General features: G+C 39.0%; 1 protein-coding gene across 1 annotated transcript in view; it reads left to right on the forward strand.

Moving 5' to 3' along the window:
* hunk (hormonally up-regulated Neu-associated kinase) overlaps positions 1 to 26,856 on the forward strand; it is a 55,045-nt gene that overhangs the window by 21,169 nt on the left and 7,020 nt on the right. The window contains exons 4-8 of the mRNA XM_073045090.1: positions 869 to 1,004; positions 2,238 to 2,365; positions 10,468 to 10,618; positions 20,723 to 20,891; positions 24,443 to 24,523. Coding sequence (XP_072901191.1) covers positions 869 to 1,004; positions 2,238 to 2,365; positions 10,468 to 10,618; positions 20,723 to 20,891; positions 24,443 to 24,523 — 665 coding nt within the window. The remainder of the gene's footprint in view (positions 1 to 868; positions 1,005 to 2,237; positions 2,366 to 10,467; positions 10,619 to 20,722; positions 20,892 to 24,442; positions 24,524 to 26,856) is intronic.

Consider the following 26,856-nt stretch of genomic DNA (forward strand, 5'->3'; position numbering starts at 1 on the left):
GTCATTAACCTGGTGAGAGTGCAGAAAAGATCAGTAAGGATTTTGCCTGGATTGGAGAGCTCTAGTTTTAAAAAGAGACTGGACAGGCTGAGGTGTTTTTGAGGTGTTTATGAGAGGTTTATAAAATTATGGGGGGCACAGGTAAGGAGATGGTCAAAGATTTTTTCCAGGGTAGAGGAGTCTAAAGCATAGGTTTCAAGCGGGCCTGAGTGGTAAATTTTTCACAAAATATATATATATATATTTTGGATATTGTATATTGGTATATGGAACAAGCTACCAGAGAAAGTGGTAGGGGCCTGTACAACTATAACATTTAAAAGACGTTTGGCCATATTCAAGGTTCATGAATAGGAAAGATTTAGTGGTATGTGCAGGTCAAATGCAGGAGAATTGAACTGTGCAAGCAACTTGTTTAGCATGGAGACATTGGGCAGAAAAATCTTTTCCCCTGTTACATATTGTAATTCAACGACTCTTAAAACATTTAAAAAGATTCATTTTAAATGTTAGTAATTCCCATATGATTGTTAATACCAAGTGCTTCATTTGGAATAGCTGAAGATTTTTTGAAGTGCTTAATCTGAGTTTTTTTTGCAAATTTTAGAGTGGGCAATTGTTATCTCAAATTGTTTTGTAAAATTGGAGATTTAAAAATATGTAAACATTTTCTACCCTAACTTGTAGCGGGAAGTGTAAAATATTAGAATTTGAGGGTAAAATAGTGTCGATAGACAAGACTGGGAAAATGAAGCACTACAATCTGTGGACAGATTTTGTAAAGGAAATTTTTGAGGCATATCTTGAAGCTGAGAATGATTGTACATGTCCAGTTGGATTTTGATGTTCATTCTCTTGGATTCACTAGATTTTGGATTGAGCAACTGTGCTGGAATTTTGGGTTATTCTGACCCTTTTAGCACCCAGTGTGGGAGTCCAGCCTATGCAGCTCCAGAACTTTTAGCACGGAAGAAGTACGGTCCCAAGGTCGATATATGGTCAATGTAAGTGCTTTATTAATAATTAGACTGGATTTAAATAATAGAATTTCATTGCAAGTAAATGTCTCGAATTTTAATGTATTATATTATTCTTCAAAATTAATGCTACATTATTTTTTTTCTAATTTTATTAACTAGATTCATTATTTTTTTATCCAGGCAAGTTTTATTTGTTGACATTTTCTGACATATTCAGATTTACTTATCACATCGGTAGTACAGTGAAATGCGAAGTTTGCATCAACATCCAGCACAACCAAGGGCGTGTTTAGGGTGGCCACAAGTGTCACCACACATTCCATAGCATGCCCACAATTTTACACAGAACAACACAAGCAACAACAAAACAAAACAAGACAACAGCAAAACGAGCACCTTCCCCTGCCACCTCCCACCTGCTCACACAGCCAGATGGGCCTCCAGTCCCATAACAAGCATTTCCTTGCCTCTAGTCCTTGTCCCTAGATTCTCAGAATCACAGACGTTGGGCCTCCAACTTTGGACTTCACCTCAGGACATTGATCACAGGTTTGACCTTCACACTGCTTTCCACCAACAGGGTAGTTAACAGAGTTCAGCCAACCAGTCAAGCTTATCCTTAGGATCTTCCTCATTCTCCTGTTGCTATTGGAGTCCAATTTTCATCTGGTAATCAGAGGCCAACCGCCTGAATTGAGTTAAATCATCACTACATCTGCTCAGCAGATGAGATTATTTTCAAGTAATTTTCAAATGACATATGGTCATTTCTAAAACATAGTTTATGTTGAAGACGAGTTTCAATAGGATCAGCTAAATCACAGAATCCCAAGCCAGCTTTGTGGTTAAAGGATGAGGGTTCTTTTTTATTCTGAGATAATGTTCAGAATAAATCACTCCTGAACATTTCCATGTATCTGAGAGTTGGAGGTCAGTGATTGAGTTGCAAACTTGTAAGTTGTGGTCATGCTATGCTGGTAGCAGAACCGTGGCGACAGCTGTTGGCTACCTTCAGCACAATCATCAGACTATGTTGGATGTTGATGCAAAACAATGTATTTCGATGCACGTTTTGATGTTTCGATGTGCATATAACAAGTAAAGGTAATCTTTAAACGTTAGAGCTATGGGCAGGAAATGTGGGAATGTAGCAGGATTGAGGTATGGTGGATATGTGTTAGTGTTCAGGGAAATGAGGATAAAAGTTCAATTTAATTTTCAATGGTACATTTGCTATATTTTTCTTTTGCCTTCCAGTGGTGTGAATACCTATGCAATGCTGACTGGCACCTTACCTTTCACAGTAGAGCCATTCAGCCTAAGAGCCTTGCACCAGAAAATGGTGGATAAAGACCTTAATCCTCTACCTGTCCATCTCTCATCAGGTAATTACACACAATGAGTTTTATTATATTATATTATACTATACGAGAGCAATTTTCTATGGGACCAGCAGTTTCTGTACCTTTGGAGGATAATTGCAACCAGGAAATCACATTAAAAATTTTATTTTCATTTACTTCTACTCTGTTGGCTTAAAATATCTTCCCAATCTTCTAGATTCCTTTAGGTTTTCATAGTGGGTGGGGTGGGGGATGTAGTGGGAATAAGCTCCCACTGCCTATTAAATGCTCCCAATTGCATGCGCCTCAAATTGTTCCTGGGCTTCACATGTAGCTTAGCTACTAAGCCTGGTGGAACCATTTCTACTGACAGGAAAAAGGGCAAAGGTGGGTTACTGGCGCCTTAAAACCAGTCACTCTGGGTAGATGCAGCTCATCTCCGAGAAGGAAAACTCTGATCTCAAATCTCCGCTGTCTTGTAGCTATAACCACTCATTGTGAAGGCTTTGGTACTAACTCTGAGAAAAAAATCAGGAGCTGGAGTCCGTAAGGTAACCCTATGTTGAGTTCAACACTGACTAGCTAATCCTGCGACACCGCTGGTGCCAAACTGTATCAGTCTCCACCGTTCTTTTGGACTCATCAGCTGCACGGAGAGGGGAGCCTGCTACATGGGCAACAACTCACTCCCCATATCGTCCTGCCCTGTATTGAGTATTGCATATTGACAGCTAGAACGCGGCATCTATGGTTGACCCCAACAAACAGTGGGAACTTAATCTTCTAAAGATTTTTATAAAAGTGAATAAATTTACTTGCAAATGCTTCATCAAGAAAATGAATGAAACTTTAAGATTTTCATTGTATTTGTTCCACTTGCAATTTTTAATGCAGATGTTTCTGAGAATAACTTCCCCAGGGGAAAAATGTAATGGCAACCAGATATCCTAAGGGGTCAAGCATCTGAGAAGGAAATATATTAGCTTATACAGAGATTAGCAAACAAAGCTGGGTCAGCAGTGTTCAAGGCGAACCTGGCAGGAGTAAATATACCTTCTGGAGCATCAACAACTCAATTTGCCCTCATTTAAAAATAGTGATCACAATGTATTTTTTAAAATTTCCTTTGCACCATGTTTCTGTCATCATCTTCTCTCCTCTCTCAAACGCATTGGTGCCTCACTGGTTCATAAAACTGCAGACAATGAGTACTTCAGTGACCGTTCTTGTAACAGTAGGAAAATTCGAACAGCTTCTCACGCTCACATAGAAGGGATCTGCCAGCATGTTGGCTGAAGCACTCTTGCTTGGCATGAAGCCAGGTAACTGAGTGTAGACTTGTGCTAAGCATAGACTAATGATGAACTTGGAGTCTCTTTGATCTGAGTGGTCCATGCTTAGAAAACTTGTAGAGATACTAAAGCACGTACCATGGCCTAACTCACATGCTGAAGCTGATTACATTGCGCTTGTTCAGTGAATTAATCCAAGGTTAAAAGTGTGGCAATTATGTTATTGACTGATATAAATCAGTAGAATGAACAGAATGAGTAAAATGATTGCAGCTTGTTGCTTGTTTGCAATTTGTTTTCAGGGGAAATTCGGTGGGTGAAAAGTTGAAATTCAATTCTATAAATTGAAAGATTTTTGGCACCCAGAAATCAAGCTTATAGCAGTTCAGGATAACTTAGTTTCCTCTCAGGACAACGTAAGAATATTGTATAGTTCATAAAGTGAATTGAATTGACAAAAGTGAATTAAGGAAAGAAACACCACTCAGAAAATGCTACTGCAACTGAGTTTTAAAAAAACTTATTTTAGCAAATCTCAGTCATTATTACGGTGCATTTCTGTTCTTTGCATATATTTTTGTACACACACATTTTCTATCTCCACATGTGTTTTTTGTACATATGTTGATTCCTTCTCTGACCACTCCTATAAGGATAGCTTGAATGATGTGTGAAATGGAAGACAGGGATACTGGTAATCTGCCGCTTTTGCCCTACTTTAATAACGGGAAGTTGTATTTTCAATGATGGCTTCCTCCTTTCTAAAGTACTCTTTATATTAGGAAAGAATACATTCTGATTTCATGTTTCTGCTTTAAAATATCATTCTCCAAGCCTTTTGTGTCCTATGAGGCTGCAGAACATACTATAATCCAATACTGCAGTTGAATTGGTTTCTGCAAGGAGTATGGCTACAAAATTTTGTATTAATATTGAAGCACCGAAGAGATAACTAAATTATAGAACTTTGTAGTCTGCAGATATTTGATTGAAAGCAGTGATTCCCTATGGTTGTAAAGACTTGTTGTATTTATTATTTCTCTCAGGAAAAATTAAATGTATTTTATTTGCTTTTACAATTTTGTTGGTGTTGGTGGACGTGAGATTTTTGTTTAACTTGTGGCAGTCACAGGAGAGCTTTCCCTACTGCAAGAATTATTGAATACCAATGAGAGATCTACCACATTACAAGTCATTGATGCCTGAATGCATCAACCCATCCTCTCCGCCCATTTACAAACGTCTAAGTGACTGTTTTGCGTTCAAAGACCAGCGACATGGATGTGGAACATCTGTAGCTGGATGTTGCATGTCGGATCGGTAGAGCATGGATGAGGGTGCTTTCAAGTCAGGAAGTTGTCAATAGGTTCTGGAGTTGGATTTCTCTGCGGGCAGGAGGAATGAGATCCAATGACCCCTCCCCCCACACCCAGGTTTACAAATCAGTGAAACCAGAGTTCAAGGCGTAGTGTTTGCTTTCCTACCATTGGCAGTTCCTGATTTGGAGGCCTGGTGTTGGATTGAAGCCCAAGGATGAATCAGAAGTCTGGAAGTTGAGGCCCATTGGCCTGGCCGTAGCCAAGTCTGTGAATCTCTGTGAGTCTACCGGTGAGGTCAAAGCCCAGTGTCTGCAGGCCTGAGTCCACGTTCGCTGGAAACTGGAACTGGAGTCCTGTCCGGGTGCTATATGGGCAGTGGTATGTGTGCTGACACTTGTGAGCTGTCCCCAGCACACCATCAGGTGCGTTGGTTGTCAATGCAACTAACATACTTCACTGTATGTTTTGATGTACGTGTGATAAATACACTTGAATGATTATTTAATTTACTTTTGTCCCATTGAGCCAAAGCTGGTCTTAGACAGATTAGGAGAATAGGCAAGAAGTGGCAAAAGAAATACGATGTTGGAAAACGCAAGGTCGTGCACTTTGGTAGTAGAAATAAATGTGCGGACTATATTCTAAATAGGGAGGAAATAGAAAAATCTGAGATGCAAAGGGACTTGGGAGTCCTTGTGCAGAACACCCTAAAGGTTAACTTGCAGGTTGAGTTGGTGGTGAGGAAGACAAATGCAATTATAGCATTCATTTCAAGATCTAGAGTACAAGAGCAGGGGGGTGATGCTGAGGCTTTATAAGGCACTGGTAAGGCCTCACCTTGAGTATCATGTACAGTTTTGGGCCCCTTAGAAGAGATGTGCTGGCATTGGAGAGGGTCCAGAGCAGGTTCACAAAGATGATTCCAGGAATAAAAATGTTATCATACGAGGAACGTTTGATGGCTCTGGGTCTGTGCTTGCTGGATGAGGGGCGCATCACATTGAAACTTTTTCAAAGTTGTAAGGCCTAGACAGAGTAGATGTGGAAAGGATATTTCCCATGGTGGGAGAGTCTAGGATAAGAGGGCTATTCTCAGGATAGAGAGGCATTCATTCAAAACAGAGATGCGGAGAACTTTAGTCAGAGGGTGGTGAATGTGTGGAATTTGTTGCCACGTGCAGCTATGGAGGCCAGGTCACTGGGTATATTTAAGGCAGAGATTGATAGGTTCTTGATTGGACATGGCATCAAAGATAATGGGGAGAAAGCTGGGAAATGGGGATGAGGAGGAGAAAAAAAAAGGATCAGCCATGATCGAATGGCAGAGCAGACTTGATGGGCCACATAGCCTAATTCTGCTCCTATGTCTTATGGTCAAAGTACTCCTGATTAATTCCATTCCCCTGTTTAGTTCCCTGTAATGCATCATCCAGCACTGTGATACTCAGTGCAGCCAACAGGCCTTATTTTATGGTAGGTGAGATATGTCAGCTGTTATCAGTTTCAACAACTGTATCTACGTGGAACCAACTGGGGCACTGTCGTATTGAGTCATATCAAATCCAACTAAAAATAATACAATCCTACTACGTCTGCGGCTGTTTTTAATTTATGTCACTTTAGTTTCTCACTGTGTTTAAACAAAGAAAAGTGGATCCAGACGGGAATTAGTAGTTCAAGCAGCCACTTTAAAAAAAAAATCCATAATGTATTGCACATGTATTGACTTTTTTCAAGATATTTTTAAAATTTTTTATTATGACTGAGAAAATAACTGAAAAAGGTGGGGGAATTTCTTTCGCAGTAATCTTGGTAAATCGGTTATTGGAAAAAAAACAACAGAAGATTTGTAAAAACTGATCAACAGACAAAGACAGACAGACATACTTTATTGATCCTGGGGAAATTGGGTTTTGTTACAGTCGCACCAACCAAGAATAGTGTAGAAATATAGCAATATAAAACCTTAAGTAATTAAATAATAATAAGTAAATTATTCCAAGTGGAAATAAGTCCAGGACCAGCCTATTGGCTCAGGGTGTCTGACACTCCGAGGGAGGAGTTGTAAAGTTTGATGGCCACAGGCAGGAATGACTTCCTATGACACTCAGCGTTGCATCTCGGTGGAATGAGTCTCTGGCTGAACGTACTCCTGTGCCTAACCAGTACATTATGGAGTGGATGGAAGACATTGTCTAAGATGGCATGCAACTTGGACAGCATCCTCTTTTCAGACACCACTGTCAGAGAGTCCAGTTCCACCTCCACAACATCACTGGCCTTACGAATGAGTTTGTTGATTCTGTTGGTGTCTGCTACCCTCAGCCTGCTGCCCCAGCACACAACAGCAAACTTGATAACACTGGCCACCACAGCCTCGTAGAACATCCTCAGTATCGTCCGGCAGATGTTAAAGGACCTCAGTCTCCTCAGGAAGTAGAGACGGCTCTGACCCTTCAATAGGATGAGAGTAAAGAAATTAAGGTGATGCATAACCAGTTTAGGAGGAAGAATTCTTATTACTGAATCGACATCCATGGATGATTAAACTAAGAGGCAACATAAAACCTAATGAAAAAGATAGCAAAGTTGCAAAAGCTTGCACAGATCTTCATGATAGAAAAGATACAAAGGGGAGCAAAAGGTTAAAAAAATAGTGAACGAATGGAAATCTGCAAAGGATATCCAAACCAATCCAACAAAATCTAGTTGCAATTTAGAAGAACTATGTCATCAGTAAAAATGTAGCCTTTTGAAAGCAGATAATATGACATTGTAAATGAAAATAAGCTTAGGCAGGCATGTTGAATAATTATATTGATCAGTATTTACATTTGAGGAATGGGATAGATGCCAGATGTCCCATTGTAACTAACAGTGAAGTCAGGATGTGGTCTTGCCAAAGTTAACATAGTAGAATTTCAACAAAGATAATGACAGAACTTAAGAATGACAAACACCTAGAATCCAATGGCTTTCATCCCAAGGTAATAAAGACTGATAGGTGGAGTTAGGTCATGGATCAGTAGTGATCTCTCTGATTAGCAGATGAACCAGCATTACTCTGCTTCCAGTGAATTTTATATGCTTGGGACTGTGCAGATGTGCTCCAGGCAATGCAAAGATAAATCTCAAAGGAGAGGAAAAATTGGCAGTTCTTTCGTCTCATGTGACTTTTTGTTTTCAAAGCTCAGATTACTCCTTCCTTCCTTAATTTCCAAATTATAGGACCGGGGGTGAAAAGCAACAGAAATTATACCACAAAGCAAGAAATGTTTTAAAATTATTGCCCTTCACAATAACTTAACCTTTTATCAAGGCATTTCTTCTAAGCACTATATTGTTGATGCTATATTTAATATCGCTAAATACAACTGCAATAAAAAGATATTTTTCTATAATGTGATGATGAATTGGAAACTGAGTAGATTTCATTGTACTCTGGTATTGCCACTCTGCTAATGTTGCTTTTGTTATTATGGTTGGTGGGCTTGTAATGGCATTGTACTTTACAAAATCGACAAAGGGTTGGTATTAAAGGAGTGGTGGGATGTAAGTTCAGTCACCACTATTGCCATGGAAGTTATTAAGCGAGATAGATACCTTCTTAAAGGCATGTAGGACAAGATTTCAGAATGTAAGTCATTGAGCCTAGCAATCATTTTTCCAAGATCTTTATTGCGCAGTAACACAGCAGATATAATAAATGTTCTCACTGATCAACATGGGAGATAGGTCATGATGGTCATAACCATGGTCGATCTTTTTTAAAGAGATGTCTTTACTTTGTACCTCATAAGGCAGGTGGAGTATTTTTCAATACCTATAAAGATAAGATTGATATTGGTAGCTACCACAGATATATCTATTCTCAGAATTAGCATGTAGCTGAAGAGATTGAACACAGCTATTGTGGAATAAGGTTGACTCCACGAGTGAGTTAAAATTTGACATGCCTTGCTTAATAAAAATGCAAACTTAATTTTTTAAAGTTTTATTAAAATTATTCTTTCTATGATATTTTCCTCTGGCATGAAAGGCTCTTTCTTAAAAAATAAATTCTCAATTGGTTTTGATAAAAAGAACATTTTAATTTTATATAAGTAGAAGTCACAGGCAATTAAAATTCAAAATACCTTTAGATGGTTTAACCTATGTTTTATGTGGTAAACATGTCTGCACTAGCATTAACTTGTTAGAGATCAAGTTATAATTATAACTAAAGTTTGAAGGAACTGGGCAGAGTTGTTAAAATCCATTTGCTTATTTTACCATTAAAATAATTTTAATTACTATGATTGATTTTAATTTTCTTGTTAGAAGGATAAATCTTTGTTTCCCATTAAATCATGTTAGTTTCCTGAATGAAATTAGGAATTTACTCCCAATCTGCTTAAGCTTTTCTAGAATTCCAGTGCAGTGATAGTATAACACATACAAAATGCTGGAGGAACTCAACACATCAAGGTTTATCCATGGAGGGAATAAACAGTCAATGTTGAGTCCTCTCCATAGATCTGCCCGACTTGCTGAGTTCCTCCAGCATTTCGTGTGAGTTCCTCAAGATTTCCAGCATCTGCAGAATCTCTTGCTTTTATTGAGTGGTAGCGTGGTGATAGTAAACATGAAAATACAATTACCATAAGAATACATAGTGGAAGATGGGAGCTCTGATCTGACCAGTGGAGGAAAGAGGGTCTTACAGGGCTAAGTTCTTAACTACTGTGAGAGAAAAATTATATATAGAATACCCTTCACAACAACTGGTTTACAGAACAATGATGAAAGCTTGGGAAGAGCATTAACTTCATTTATGTCTAAACTATATTTAGATTCAAGATTCACTATATTTAGTGAATTTCAGTTTGTAGCCTAAGAGGGGAAAAAGACAAGAGGAAAGGGGGAATTCTATTTCTAAATGCATTTTTTTAGAATTATTTCAGAACCACTTTTGACAAAGCTGTAAAAGATGAACATGCATTTTAACTCAGGGTTAATAACATTCAAATCTGACAAATGAACTGTTGAACGATTTCTATACATGTTTCATCATATTTCATAGTGGCAGTATTTGTTATTATTCTTTACTTCTAAAGTCTGTTTTCAGATGAAAATTGATAATATTATAGTGTTAATGCAATCCAGAAATAAAAACATAACTCTCGGAAATATTCCAAATCCTTGACTAGTAAAATTTGTATACTTCAGGCTGCAACGCTGTCTTTAATCACAGAGTGAATTTGGAATGACTGCCTGTTAATATTAAATTAATGTAAAGCAGGTGCCTGTATGAAACTCCAATGAAAACAAAATGAGGCATCACTTTGGAATGCTATCCTGACACAGACCGAGAGAAATTACATAAAGATGTCAAGGAGAAAACGAGAGAGAGAGAGAGAGAGAGAGAGAGAGAGAGAGAGAGAGAGAGAGAGAGAGAGAGAGAGAGAGAGAGAGAGAGAGAGAGAGAGAGAGAGAGATTGAGATTTCAGTGCGATCAATAAATGTTGTAATACTATTTTTATTATTTTCCCAGCTGCTATTAATTTTCTACTATCCTTACTGGAGCCTGACCCCATTAAGCGGCCAAACATTCAACAGGTACTTTCTGATCACTGGCTGAATGACGACTCCTCAGGGATACCTACGTCAAGGACACCTACATCAAGCGTGGCTTACTCAAACCGGTAGGGCGTAATGACCTCTGTTTGTTTCAAATAGCATGATTAAGCCCTGTTTATCTCAGCAAAAGTTGTGGATTTACTTGGCCATCACTGTGCATGCCTGAGTTTCTCATTGCATTCAATGCTCTGAGGACCTGGCAGGAAGCCACAGACTTTGTGGCTTTTAGAGAGAGTCCACAATTTTCCTTTGTGATTTATTTTTTAATGAATTGGATTTGAAGTTGGTTTATTATTTGTTATATGTACTGAGATACAGTGAAAAGCTTGTCTTGCATGATGAAATTGAACCTTCAAGTGTATGAAAACATTTACGATGGAATTGAATTTCTAGGCAAATCTGTTTGATTGATGTTGTTTGGTGCAATAATATTACCGAGTAGAAGGAGAATTCCCTTTCCTTTTGGGAAAAAATGTAATGTATAGGAATCTTTAATGTTCTCCTGAGAGGACGTCAAGCCCATTTTTCCCAATTGAAGGAAAACATCTCACATGATGCAGTAGACTGCCATCCTATATTTTATTGTCGAGTCTCAAATGGAACTCAAAATTACTGTCATCCAACTTATATGTATGATCACTGCCACTGATACTACAGATGGAGTGCAGAGGAGATTTACAAGGATGTTGCCTGGATTAGAGAGCATGCCTTATGAGAATAGGTTGAGTGAACTTGGCCTTTTCTCTTTGGAGTGACAGAGACTGAGAGGTGACCTGATAGAGGCGTATAAGATAACGAAGGGCATTGATCATGTCACTAGGCAGAGGCTTTTTTTCCCAGGGCTGAAATGGCTAACACGAGAGGGCATAGCTTGGAAGTAGGTACAAGTGGGATGTCACATGTAAGTTTTTCACACAGAGAGTGGTGGGTGCATGGAATGCACTGCCATTGACAGTGGTAGAGATGGATACAATAGGGTCTTTTAAGAGCCTCTTGGATAGGTACATGGAGCTTAGAAAAACAGAGGGGTATGCAGTAGGGAAATTCTGGAGTAGTTGGCACAACATCTTGTGCCGAAGGGCCTGTAACGTGCTATACGTTTCTATGTTCTATGAAACATGAGTATAGACCCATTTGAGAGAAGAGGTTGTTCACAGGCTGCTTCACTAATTTCAGAGACCAGAGCTCGATCCTGACCTTGGGTGCTGTCTGTGTGGAGCTTGCATGTTCCCACAGTAACTGAGTTGGTTTCTCTCCGGTTGCTGCGGACTCAGAATTGGGTTTATTATCATAGACGTATGTTGTGAAACTTGCTTTTTTTTGTGTGGCGGCAATACAGTGCAAGACATAACAATTACTACAAGCTACAAAAATGAATAAATAAATAGTGCAAATAGTTCCCTCCCACTTGTTAAAGATGGGGTGGTTCAATTGACTACTATAAATTGTTCCTAGCTTAGTTATGTGGCAAAAGAGTTGAAGTCAGATTCATAGAGTCATACAGCTTTGAAACAGGCCCTTCGGTCCATCTCAGGCATGCTGCTCAAAATGTCCATCTAAGATAATCCCATTTGCCTGCATTTGTCCCATATGCCTAATTCGGAAATAGTTGGTGGGGCTGCGACAAGGAAAATGGGATTGGCATAAATTAGGAGCTTGGATTCAGTGGGATGTACAACTCCAGTGACAAGTCAAGTAAAACTGGACAGCAATTTTTTTCAGAAGCGTTGCTTCCTCAGGCATTTTTTTTTAATGATAGACCACACGAAGCTGAGCACAAATATAATAAATTTGGGGCGGCATGATAACAGCATTGTGGTTACACAACGCATTACAGTACCAGCGACCTGGGTTCAATTCCCGCTGCTGCCTGTAATGTGTTTGTACTTTCTCTCCGTGACTGCGTGGGTTTTCTCTGGGTGCTCTGATTTCCTTGCACAGCTTAAAGCCATTCCTGTTGGCTGTTTAGTTGGTCACTGTAAATTGTCCTGTGATTAGGCTAGGATTAAATCAGGGGATTGCTAGGCAGCACGGCTTGAAGGGGCAAAAGGGCCTATTCCACACTGGAATAAGTAAAAAGATAGATAGATAGATAAATAAATAAATAAAGTCAGTCTGCTTGTATCATGTAGGTACTTGGAGAAATAAGAAATTAACTTCTATTGATTATAATGCATTTAATTGCATAACAGTGCTGATGGCTTGCAATTGTTCAACTAAGCTAAAAATATGTTGTTGATGATTTTCGTTTGTACTTAGTATCTGAGGCTTCTTGCTTACATCCAACAATAATCAGCCAGCATTGATGGATTCCAGTTGCCCTGATACCATTTCTCCATGACCTCCAATGTCCTGATGAAACCTTTCACCATGCCCATCCCTGATAGTGCCAAGATTTGCAGGGAAGAAGTCTAAATAGGAATGTAGAAAATTAATCTTTAGTGACATGTTGAACCTCGTGGTTTAGTGTGCCTGAAGCATGCTGTTAATCAGCTGCATGTAACTTGGTGCACTGTAGTTGCCAAGAAAATTTTCAACATGTTATTTTCTCCAGTCCCACTAGAAGTTCCTTGAATTGCCTGCCATTGATAACCTGTTGGATTTGTGGACCAACAAAAATGCCTTTCTTGGCATCAGTTTTTCTGACTCAAATTATGAATTGAAATAACAAAGATAAGTGATTAAAAAAAAGGTATGTGATAGGGAAATCTCATGGTGTCTTTCATGATCAGCAGCACAAAATCCATATAATACACTCAAAAGTACAGTGGAAACAAAATCTATGTTGCCCAGAGTAATCATCGATAAATGCTGGCATGGTCCTCCCCTGTTGTCAGAAGAATACCTGTAAAATCAATACTATATGATTCACCAGAATATGCATGGTTTCTTTCATGTTCCCATCAGAAGCTGCAATTTCAGTAGAGCTTCCGCTAATTAAACAAAAATGTTCAAGGCAGACACCTATCGGCAATTGAGTTTCAAGCCCAGCCCTGCTGTTCATAAATATTATTGCACAGAAGGTGTTAGATGTAAGGATGCAAACCAAGTCAATGGAGATTTAGAGATTCACTTCAAATTAAAATCACAGAAGATTAACAGCCGCCTGCAAGAAGGAACAATATATTTGACATCCAGTATATTGTGGCAGGATAGAAAGCCACAGGGAAAATTGGATTCTGAGTCGGATTTGCACCTGCCCTGATGATTGGAGGGTAGATTTTGACAGAGGTTTTAGAATAACTCAAATTGTTATCATCATCTCTTTTGATTGCTTTCATCTCTGTCAGGAACGTAGCATGGTGCAAAATAGAAAGTCCCTTAAAGGAAGGCAGAAACATTAAGGCAATGCAAAAAAAAGATAGATCGTGTGCAGCTGTTAACTGCAAATCTATCCATCAGATTCTGATGATGACAGACAGTCATGACAGACTGCCGTTGGGGAAAGAAAGATCTTAACCTTAGTCACTGTATTGAAAAGAAAACTATTTCACTAGAGTGTGGTGAAATAAAACAACCTTACAAAATCATTCATATAGGAAGCAGTATACCTGGTCCACCAAAAACAGCAATGCTAAGAAACAAACATACAAACAAATGGAATAGAATCGGAAGTAGGGCCTGACCCTTTCAGCCTGCTCTGCCATTTCACGACATATGCCAGTGATATTAAACAAGATTCTGATTCTGATAAGTTTGCGACTGGTCCATTTGGGGCCATTGAGCACCCTTTAGTCTCTGAAACTTATCAAGCATCTTTCTAACTCTGTCTTAATAACAATCAAATACCCTACTTTAACCGCTCATTGAAGAAAGCATTCCAAAATTTCACAACCCTCAGAGAGAAGAAATTTTGCCTCACCTGTGTCCTATATGGGTGATCCCTTGTTCTAGTTCCTCCCAAAGGAAATGGACTCTCCACAACCACTCTTGGTTATGATCCTTCAAGACCTTGTATGTTTAAGTCAAGTTCCCTCTCACTCTTTGAAACACCTCTGGATACAGATTGAGTCTGTCCAAACTCTTGGAAGTCAAAGTCAAAGTAAATTTATTATCAAATTGTCACCATATACAACGCTGTGATATTTTTTGCAGGCATTTATAGGAAAATAAAGAAATACAATAGAATTTATGAAAAACTACATATACATAAACAATTACTGACCACCTATGTGTAAGTATAACTTGTGCAAATATAAAATAAAGTAATACTGAGAGCACGAGCTATAGAGTATTTCAAAGTGAGTCTGTAGGTTGTGGAATCAGTTCAGAATTGTTGTGAGTGAGGTTATGCACACTTGTTCAGGAGCCTAATGGTTGAAGGATAATGACTGGAGGTGTGGGACCTAAGGCTCCTGTACCTCCTCCCTGATGCAGGTAGCATGAAGAAAGCATGGCCTGGATGGTGGAGGGCACTGATGATGGATGCTGCTTTCTTGTGGCAGTTCTCCATGTAAGTGTGCTCAATGGTGGGAGGTCTTTCCCTGTGATGGACTGGGCTGTATGCACCACTTCAAATGTCCGTCACTGTAACCTTTCCTCATAAGGCAATCCAGCCAATCTAGGTCTAAGTCTATTACGTTTTCTCAGAACGGCTTTCAACATGCAGACGTTCCTCCTTAAAAATGAGGCCAATATTGTACAGTACACAGAATCCAGATGTGGTCTCACTAATGCCCTCTGTCAATGAACTGTAATCGCTTACTTTTGCATTTGATAACAACAATGTATTCTTACCTTTCCCAATTATTTACCCAATTATTGGAAATTGTTTCCCAATTACCTGTACACAAGCCTTTCTGTGAACCATGCATTCAGAAAGGGCCAAACTGAAAGGGTATTGAAGGCTGGACAGCCTGGAGTTAGTAATGGGCATCAAGATCTGAGTCAAGGCAGTGATTAGGTATGTGGGTGGATATGGTGGGGGTGTGGAGACTGGGGCCTCCGTTTTACAGTCTCAGGGGACTGGTGGGTCAGTACCCATGCCTCGGATTCAGTCACAGATTCATAGAACACTACAGCATAGGAATACAGCATTTGGACCATCTCTGCCGGCCAGTGGTGTAGTGGCATCCGCACCGGATTTTGAAGCGAGCAGCCGCCAGTTTCAGATCCGCCCGGCTCCCTGACACTGTCCATCCGTGTTGAGTTTAGCACCGAGCTAGCAACTCGACCTTATAAAAAACAGACCGATGCTGAAGAAATGGCAAGGTTGCCGGCCATTGATCCATGAGGTATGGAGAGAATCAACAACAACGGCATTCGACTCATCTAGTCTGTGCTGAACTGTTATTCTGCTTAGCCCCATTGACCTTCACCTGGACCATAGCCTTCAATACCCCTCCCATCCATGTACTTATCCAAACTTCTCTTAAATATTAAAATGAAATCTGCATCCACCACATCCACTTGCACCACCCTCTGAACGAAGAAGCACCTCCTCAGGTTCCCCTTAAACTCTTTGTTATGAGAGTCTAATTCTGCCTGGGAGTAACCAATGACCAGGCAACTTAGTCTAATTTCCCAGAAGCAGCATTGAACAATGAACAATGTGTGGATGTGTGATGCAGTAATCATGTCAAGACCAAGATTTAATTACTGTGGAATTTGCCTTGTATAATTTCTAGATGGATGGCAGTGATTCAGAAATGCTCATTGCTGCATTTCATTCAAGTAATGCTCATTTTCTATTGTGCAACGCTGATGAAATGTGTTACGTTGACTGATTTTCTAGTCCCAAATGCCAAAACAGATGGGTGTTATCAGCCCATACCAAGTTGTAAAAACTATCTGGTTTTATTATTTCATAATGAACTTAAATTAAATAGATTAAAGCTTTAATTAAAAGTTAATTCGAAAGTGAGGAATAACCAATAGAATATGGCCCTAAGTAACCAAACTTCACTGAGTTACAATCTAATTTTAACCTTTAAGCATGCTTTAGTTAACTTTAGTGTCTTATTTGTTAATAATAAGCAGACCAAGCAGGTTTTTTTGCGATTCTATCCCATAGCTCATAGCTGTTTAGAATCCTTACAGCCTGTGGAGTAGCCGCATGGCAAATAGTGTTGCACACAGCTTGATTCACAGGATTTGGTTATGGGATGTCAAACCTTGCCCCTTCAAATACTTCAGTTCTGAGCAATGACAATCCACTGACTCGACAGTCTGGTTGCCCAGTACTTTGATGCCTTCACCCACTTGTATTGTGGAGTGATAGAGTGCAGGTTGTTACTGTTTATGTTGTTGGTCTCAGGTTTCTGCCAGAATTCCCAGGCAAGGGGATGGATTCCACCCATCAGTTATACATTACCTAGTACCCAGCTCATGAACACAACAGGCAGAAATTTTAAAACACATGGCTTGTGCTCATTCAATTGGGAACTCAGAGAAGGAGTAATCCCAGATGTATTGGGGTTTCGGGAAGAAACATTTAAAAAACTGAAATACATGGATCAGTGTTGAAAGCTGTATTAATGAAGATAAGTCAGTTTTGTTAATGACTTGTTCATATACATTTCTGAACTGTTTGCACTTTCTTTAACCCCACATCATTCTTTTCTCACATGTTTAGGTTAGATTGTGCACAATTACATTGAAATTATTGGTGTTAGCAACTTTTGGTAATTATTTAGGGAATAAATATTCTTACAATATACCCCAAGAAGCCTTCTTGACTTTGTCAGTACCAAACCACGTGGACAATAATAATTATGGATGTCAATCTTGTACACTTAGGATTCAAGCCACTGGAAAATTCACTTTGTCACAGGTTTAAAGCTTAAGGGCATTGTTTGGCCAGCCTGTTTCAAATTCTTCAGTACCATTGCTAATGCTCCTCTTTTAATTTATTTTCTTTGACTTAGGTTCAAGGTATTGCTTTAGCCTTCTTCTAGTTCAGGCAGATCACAGAGCTAATCCCCAGGAGGACAATTGAAAAATCCCACAACTGGAACAAAGAAAGCTCATAGCTAAATAGTCAGCCAGCTAGCATCTCTGTCTGACAACATTTGCTTCCCACCCAACTGGAAAACAAAAAGTGTCAGCTTTAGCTGTCTATTAGAATTTCTATTAAAAGCCCTGGATAATCAAAAGAAATGTAACCATTGTCAAACAGTTACTATTGTGGTACTGCACTTTCGGATCCATATCTTTCAGCTTCTACTACCTGTTCCTATCTGCCTTTGGGTGTCAGTGAATTGTGAATAAATGGGGGCAGCCCACAAGTGTCACCATGATCTTGTGCCAACTTAGCATGCCCAGAATTTATTAACCTTAACCGTACACCTTTAGAATGTAGCAGGAAACTGGAACACCCGGAGGAAACCCACAGAGTCACGGGGAGAACGGAGCGGCAGGAATCAAACCCCAATTGGTGATTGCTCCGCTGTGCAGTTATTTCACTAACTGCTAACCTACCATCCTGTCCATGATGGATCATAATGGTTCTGACAGTAATCTCAAATCCAGTTCTCATTGATCTGCAGTACCCTTTCATTTCCTCATTTATTAAATACCTAAACTTATTGGGCCTAAAAGTATTCAAGCAGGGAGGGGAAAAATAATCAAGTCATCTTTATCTTAATGGTTGATCCCTTACTTCTAGACAGTGCACACTAGCTTTAGAATTTATCATCAGTGCGAACATCCTCTCTTCGTCCATCCTGTCTGGATCCTTCATGATCCAGATGGGGAGAAATTTCTTTAGCCAGAGGATGGTGAATTTGTGGAATTTGTTGACATGTGCAGCTGTGGAGGTCAGGTTGTTGGGTGTATTTAAGGCAAAGATTCATAGGTTCTTGATTAGATCAAAGGTTACGGGGAGAAGGCCGGGAAATGGGGTTGAGGAGGAGTAAAAAAGAATCAGGCATGATTGAATGGTGGAGCAGACTCGATGGGGCAAATTGCCTAATCCTGCTCCTATGCCTTGTGGTCTTATGAGCTTATATAATACATTTCAGATAACTGTGCCTCTCTCTTCTTAACTCCAGAATTACAAATCTGTCTGAGCAGCATCTACAGAATCTCCTGTGTTTATCATAAGATAATCTGTCCTTTCCGAGTATTAGTCTAGTAAAGCTCTCTGAACCGCATCCACTGCATTAACATCCTTTCTTAAATAAGGCCAGTGTGCACAGTACTCCAGATGTGGATCACCAGTGTCCTATATAATTGGAGCACAGCCCTCCACTTTTCATTGAAAACTGAAGAGAACTGTCTGCTCTTTTTGCTCAATACATGACGTTTAGCTCCACTGATGAAACAAGAAACAAGCTGGCTGACTCACCTTCCACGTTTCACTGATGTAACATTTAAATCTACATCCATTTGTGTAGTATGATGCTATGTTTCGTCTGACAGCCACATTATTTATCGATGGATTGATTTATATTTGGAAATGCTGCACACGGTAACAGGCTCTTCCGGCCTGACGAGCCTGCGCTGCCCAATTGCACCCATGTATAATCAACCTACTACCCTGTATGTTTTTGGAATGTGGGAGGAAACTGGAGCATCTGGAGGAAACACATGTGCTCACGGGGAGAACACACACACTCCTCACAGACGGTGCTGCCCTTAAAAGAGAAGCTAATGTGTATGTACAGCACTGTGCACACAGAAATATAGCTAGGGTGTATTATGTCTTTCCAGTTACCAAGTAACACTTAATATTACTGAACTAACACAAAGCTAAGTACTCAAATTTATGTTTCCTAACCACCTTCCTATTTTAACCTACAGTATATTTACATGCGTGTGCCTAAGGCTGTGGCACAGTACTCTATTGGCTAGTTAGCAGTCATGGTCTAGAGCTATTTTAAAGAGAAACAGAATGATAATTAAAAATGATAGATGAGGATGCTCTACCTGTGGATTTTTAATATTTTTGACCAACTGTCTAATTTGTCCTCCTGTCAGGTAAAGCCCTGTTGCAAATGATGACATGGAATTTGCTCAATTAAAGTCTGCTGCTTAGCCATATGTTGATCTTATCTCATTCCTGATCCTGAACAAAGAGCAACAGACTCAGTGCTAACATTAAGACTGGTGGCTAGACTTAAGTGGTTTAGCCTGTCTTCTAATCTCAGTGGTTTATTAAGTAACTGCAATTTTTGCAATTGCCTGTTTACAACAATGGCCTCAAAGGAGCAGGTTTATAAACATGTTCATTAGGTGATGTAGCAGCAGCTAGAATAATGATATTCACAGAATTAAAGCAGCCCACGTGAAAAAGTAAAATTGTACAGATCAGAATCAGGATCAGGTTTAATATCACTGGCTTATGTCTTGAAATTTGTTAACTTTTCAGCACCGGTACAATGCAATACATTATAATAAAAAACCAATTACAGTAGGTATATATATATTAAATTGTTAAATTAGTAGTCTAAAATAGAAATAAAAGAAGTCATGATGTAATGTTTATGGGATCAATGTCCATTCAGAAAACAGATGGCAGAGGGAAAGAAGCTGTTCCAGAATCATTGAGTGGGTGCCTTTAGGGTTCTATACCTCCTTCCTGATGTTAACAATGAGAAGAGGACATGCCCTGGGTGATCGGAGTCTTTAATAATGGGAGCCGCCTTTTTGAGGCATCGCACCTTGAACCTGTCCTGGGTACTATGGATGCTAGTGCTCATGATAGAGCCGACTACTCTCTGCAGCTTACTCGATCCTGTGCAGAAGCCCCTCCATACCAGGCGATGAGATAGCCAGCTAGACTGCTCTCCACTGTACATCTGCAGAAATTTTCGAGTGTTTTTGGATGCATACCAAATCTTCTCAAGCTCCTAATGAAATATAGCTGCTGTCTTAATTAGATTAAAAGAGCCAAAACGTTGAATTAAAAGATCAAAAATTAAGGGCTAGATTATGGCCTCCTTTCTCTCACTAAAGTGAATCGGCCATTTAATTACATGAGAATTGGGTAATGTAGGAACACTCTACTCAGTTACTCAGTTTTGAATGAAATGTTGTGGTACTTTGCTGCTGATGTCTATCGAAAATGTTGAACATTAATTACATTGTGTACTGTTGGAGTGAGTCATATGCTGTTCGTCAAAAAGCAAACAGCAATTAGTTCAGAAATGTGTTTTCTCTCTCCTTTCAATGTGCCGGAAAGATAAAAAAGATTGTTGTTAAACATCCAATTGTTTTTACTACTCTAGGCTTCATCCAGAGGACTTGAATCAGAGTGTGGTGCTCCACATGACTGAGAAAATGGGATATAAGCACGCTGAGGTTGTAAACACGGTGCTGTCAAACCGAGCCTCCCACACTCTTTCCATTTACTTTCTGCTCAATAGGAAATTGGATCACTATTTTAAAAGCATTGGGGTAAGTAATAGATTGAGTAGTGATGTTTTGAAAATAACTGTTCAAAGGAATAAATTAAATTGGCAAGAAATACCACACAGCTACTGTTGTTGTAGCAACAGAACGCACTGTGTTAGATGGATCATGGAACCTAGTGGACACGTTTTGATCTTTGGTCTATGCTGAGGCAGCTCGTATCAGAATAGGGTTAGCTTCAGTTTCTTGGGGTTCCTGAAGGGGAAATAAATGAGTATTTTATCTTGATTGGGTACATTGTGGTCCTCAACCCTACTCATCCTGAAAGTATAAATGGTTGGACGTTCGATCAATAATGTTGGCCTCCACCTTGTCAAGACTAGATTGTAAAACCTATATTTATATTATATAGGAATCCAAAAGTACCTTACAACCAATGTGTTTACTCCTGTGAGAAACACAGCAGCCTATGTTTGCGCAATATCTAGACCATAAGATATAGGAGTAGAATTAGGCCATTCAGCCCATCAATCATGGCTAATATATTATCCTTTCAACCCCATTTTCTGCCCTTCTATCGACCTTACTATCAATCTCTGCTTCAAATATGTCCAGAACCTGGTCTCCCCAGCCATCTTCATCAATGAATTCCAGAGAGTCAGAATCCTCTGGTTAAAGAAATTCCTTCTCAGCAACACACACAAGATGCTGGAAGAACTCAGCAGGTCAGGCAGCATCTAATGAAATGAACAAACAGTCGATGTTTCAGGTCGAAACCCTTCATCAGGACTGGAAAGGAAGGGGGAAGATACCAGAACAAGAAGCTGGAGTAGGGAAGGAAGACAAGCTAGAGAGTGATAGGTGAAGCCAGGTGGGTTGAGTGGGGAGAGGGGGATGAAGTAAGAAGCTGGGAGATGATAGGTGAAAAGGCAATGAGTTGGAGAAGAAGGAATCTGATAGGACAGGAGAATGGACCATGGGAGAAAGGGAAGGAGGAGGGACACCAGGAAGAGAATATCGGCAGGTGAGGAGAAGAGGTTAAGAGGCCAGAGTGAGGAATTGAAGAAGAGGGAAGCTGCAAGGGAAAGAAATTACTGGAAGTTGGAAAAATCGATGTTCATGCCTATGAAATTTGTCCTCATCTCTGTTCTAAAGAGACAACCTTGTATTCTGAGGTGATGTAACCTTGTCCTGGACTCCTCTACTATTGGAGGCATCCTCTTAATGTATAATCTGTTTCCACAAATGTAATGAGCAGATAATCAATCACCCACACCCAACCTTTCTTCAGAACTATGTAATGTGAGCTTTTATGTCAATGGAGGAGGGTCCCTGCTGCAATTGAATGACAACCCTTCTGACAGTGCAGCTGTCCTACACTCTTGGTAGTGTGTTAGCCTAAATATGCACTCTGGGCTGGGACTAACTATGGCCAGTGTATAATGCTAACTATTACAGAGTGCCTATGCAGGAAGGAATGCAAAGAAATTCAGAAGAAATGAGGGAAAGGAAAAGGTCAGATTGATTTTAGAGTTGGTTAAAAGGTCAGCGCAATATTGTGCTGTAATATTCTGTGTAGAGGATCCTGTGTTCTACGCTGCCTATGCGTATATTAAACATCTGAGTGCATCTTGTGGGATGACTTTGATACATGGGTGTACTAGTCACTAGTGATTAGCTGAGATTTACTGCTGCATTAAGGAATACTCTATTGATAGCTGTCTCTATATCACTGCTTGTGCCAAAAGGGCCCTCATGGGCAGTGGGTTTGGTATTTTGATGCTTTATGGTAGCACTGAGAGGATGACACTTTGCAATGAGGATAGAGAATTGGATTTTCTTCTCAAAATGGGAGGCAGTAGTTGAAAGGCAGGTTGGTAAGCCAAAGAGGAACAAACTGTTTCAACCATCTGGCCTTTAAATGGAAAGAGTGGAAGTATTTCGGAGGGTCTGCATATGTTGAGGCACTCTCTTTGGAAGGTGCCCTTGATGGTTGTTGCTGGCTGAGTCTACACCCCTCTGAATTTAGTAATTGCTTTCTGGCCCAATTTGATTGATGGAAAGCCTTTTGGTTCTCATGCTGTCGAAGAGTTCGTGCAGCCATTGCCCATGTTACGGAGTCAAATTGTGAATGGCCTGGGTTAGTGTGATTTAACTGGTAAATGTGAAGAAGGTGCTCAAGAACACGAGGTACTGAATATATACAGATTAGAGTTATAGGGTCGGTTCCATGATGCAGATATTACTTGGTAGGATGTGGTCAGGAGTCACTGAATATTGAATGGATGCCACATTGCCTACAGGAGAAGATGATGCACCAGAACTGAGGATGTCAAAAATGGACACTTCAGGGATGACAAATGCAATTTTGTTGAATGGGAGATTAAGAGGACCAATAAATCAATTGAATGTATAATTGAGTGAATTTATAAATGTAGATCCAAATGTAAATATTTAACCTATTTTATATGATTATGTTTGTAAATAGTTGATTATGTGTAAAGTTCATTTCATTTTTGAAGAGTAGTGTATGGTATTTTGGGTAAAGAAACTCTTAAAGGACTGACGTATATTTGTGCCATGCCTTTGATACATTGGTGTACCAATCACAACTTTTTAATTGGAAGTTCATTGATTTCCTTAGCTGGTAACAACATGAAAGAGCCTGCAGACAGGACTGATATTCAATGGTGTTTGACTTAGAAATTATTTTAAAAATAAGAGTTTGATGGAAAGAAATCCACAAGTCAATTAAATGTATATTTAAAGTATTATTAAAGCTAACTAAATGTATATTTAAAGTATATTTAATTTTTGTAAATTAAATTTCTTTTTGATCATTTATTAAATTCATTTAACAATTTAGGAACTCTTAAGAGGCAATAATTTATAGTTTGTCATGTATTTTCATTCACCTAGTCAAGTGCCTACATCTGTCAAGTTATCAAAGGGAACCCCACTCAAAATTTTCCATTTGTCAACATGCTAAGTCTGTTTGATTGAGTCGTTCACTTAATGTTTTTTGTGTAGCAGATCATTATATTATACAATGCTTTTATTCCCTTTTCTGAAACTTAAATAATGTGAAAATTATTGATGCCCTGAGAACATGATGTAATTCTACAAAAAAATTTTGTTGAGGTAATTAACCACTAACTATAGCTTTGAGGGAAATGGATGGGAAGAATAACTGAACACTGAACCTGATGGTACAAAAGTTAACTTAGTATGCGTACTGTTGAAGGTATAAGATTACAGAGGTTCTCTGCTTTTAATCACTTCTCTGTTCATTCCACTGAATCCAGTAAATACTCTAATCCAGCCAGGTTAAACCAAACAGTCACAAAAGAACAGAATAATTTAAAAAATTATAAACTTTGTCAATTCCTTGAAATTTTGTTAAAACTGGATAGTGAAAGATAAATTTAGATGAACCAAATTATTTTGTTGATTTTAACCACAGGGACCACTTTAAAACAAAGACTCTTTGAAAGTAATACTAAATTAATACAAAACTCTTTCTACCAATTAATAGGATTCAGAAATGGACTGAGAAAATCATTTGCCAATGTTAATCATATTTACTTCTTTTGTAGAAAGCAGACTTTGCAGATGGCATTTGCTATAAGAACCTACTGCATCAGTGTGATAAATACAGACTCAAGGAAATGCAGGAGGTACAGTTTGATCTGAATAGATCTATTTTTTTCTTGATATTGATTTTTACATCTATGATTTTACATTTCCAAGTGCATCCTTCAAACTAACATAGAATAATTATCTCAGAAAAGCAAATGTACTTTGATTTACTCTACTCAAATCATCAGTCTAGTGATTCCTTTTTAGTTTTGGAAGCTTTCTGTTTTATCTAAGTGGGGCTGTATCTGCTGGGGCTGCTTGAGCTTTGTAATGTGCAGGGCAGATCTACATCTTGGGGACAAGCAGAGTTCTCCCAAGCAAAATGAAGGAAAAAAAAAGAAATATAGATAATGGACACTGGAAATGTTTGGACTCTCAGCATCAGTACATAGAGATACATTCCTGGTGAAGGGTCTTGGTCCAAAACATCGATTATTTTTTCCTCTCCATGGATGCTGCCCGACCTGCTCAGTTCCTTCAGCATTTTTTGGTGTGTTGCTCTGGATTCCTAGAAGCTGCGGAATCTCTTGAGTCTACGAGTAGAATGCTGTAAAAGAAAGTCTTGCAAAGAGTTTCATGTGTATTGATGGAAGTGTGCAATACTTGAGTTTGGTCCATGATGAGGAAAGAATCAAAACAGTTTTTTTAAAGGGAAGAGAAGGAGGAAAATTATAAAAAATAGTGCTACAACATGAAGATTGAAAAAGAGAAGAAATAGGGGCCTTCAGTAATAATAAAATACAAATACTCAAATTTTCCCTCCAGTAATAGTCTGTCAATTGAGTTAATGCTCAAAAGTTCCCTATTGTAATATTCTGGTGTTAGTACCCTAGGGTATAACTAGCTAGGGTATTAACCCTATTCCAATACCCTAATTAGTGTTCATTTTGGGAGGGCACCATCCAAAGTTGTAACAAACATGGGTAATCCAAGGACAGTGTGATATAAGTATACAGTTCTGTTTTCAGAGTACTAATGACAACAGCAAAAAAAAATTCTACCTTGGCCTAGAAAAGACTCCAGTTGGTCACGTAATTGAAAGTTATTTGTTATTTCTAAAAAATCAGTCCCTATTGTTTCACAGTGTAGACCGTCCATCTGCTGTGCTAATGGTTGCCGCTATCAGCTTACAGTGAGATGTGGAAGCTAACAGAAAGCTGTCCTTGTTTGCTTCACTGAACAGACTGACCTCTTTGTCCACTCACCTTCAAGTCTGCCTGAAGCAGTTCGACAAACGTTTGCAGCTGCCACATGCTCTTTAGCCTTGACAATTTCTGCTTTTACAAATCTTTCTTTAGTGCAAAGTTGCGTCAAGTGTTTGTGAGATTCCTACAAAGAGCAGCTGTGTTTTAGTTTCATGTTCATGTAGTTTAAATTTCATGTTCAATTTTTCTGAGGGAATCCTGCTGATGAAGGAACTGTTTCACTTCACCAGCTGCTTTGCCTTTGAAAGTAACCTAGCTTCTGCCCGAGAGCTAAATGCACAGGACAATCAGGTACGATTGGGCATGTGCTGAGGTAATGAAATTGCCAGTCAAGCTAACTTGTTGAGACAGACTGACAGTTCCCAAAGCAAAGCTGATGCAAGCCTCGAAATGCTGAGATTCTGAGAACTGTCCTGATCACACGTCAAAAAATATTTGAATGGGTCTGAAACTTAAGCTCTGGGTGTGTCTAACATTCCTTCAAATGCAGTTGACTGGGGAAAAAATAAGTTAACATGACATCTTCGAGGATTGAGTATGGAGAAATAAGTTGGAGGAGGTTCAGGACCTACTCCCACGGGAATTGTTAGATTTTTTTATATATTAGGAACTAATGCATTAAAATAATCTCACAGTAGGGGCTGCAAAGAAAGGAGAGTGTAGGCTTAAGGTGAGAGGGAGGAAGTATAAATGGGGATTTGAAGGGTAATATAAAGGGAATTTTTTTGACGGAGCCATTGTTATCTGTAACATGCTGTCAGAGGAGGGGATGGAATCGGATATAATCACTACATATAAGAGCTAGTTAGACATGCACTTGAATAGGCAAGGGACCAGAGGGTACAGGCCTAATATGGGAAACTGGAACTAGTGTAGATAGCAAAATAGTTGGCATGGATATGGTGAGTCAAAAGAATCTATTTCAGTGTTGTAATGACTCTATAACTATAATTCCTTTTACTTTATAGTCATGGAATTATGATTCTGTTTAACTATGATTCTATTAAATCTTAGTTTTAAATTTTAAATAATTTACTTTGTTATTCCATTATAATTAAATGGAATAACAAATTAATTTATTTAAAATTTAAATTTAATGGAATCATAGTTAAACAGAATCATAGTCATAAATGATAAAAAATTACAGTTTTTTTGTTAAAGATCAA

The sequence above is a fragment of the Hemitrygon akajei genome, chromosome 5 (genome assembly GCF_048418815.1).
Source record: "Hemitrygon akajei chromosome 5, sHemAka1.3, whole genome shotgun sequence".
NCBI lineage: Eukaryota > Metazoa > Chordata > Chondrichthyes > Myliobatiformes > Dasyatidae > Hemitrygon > Hemitrygon akajei.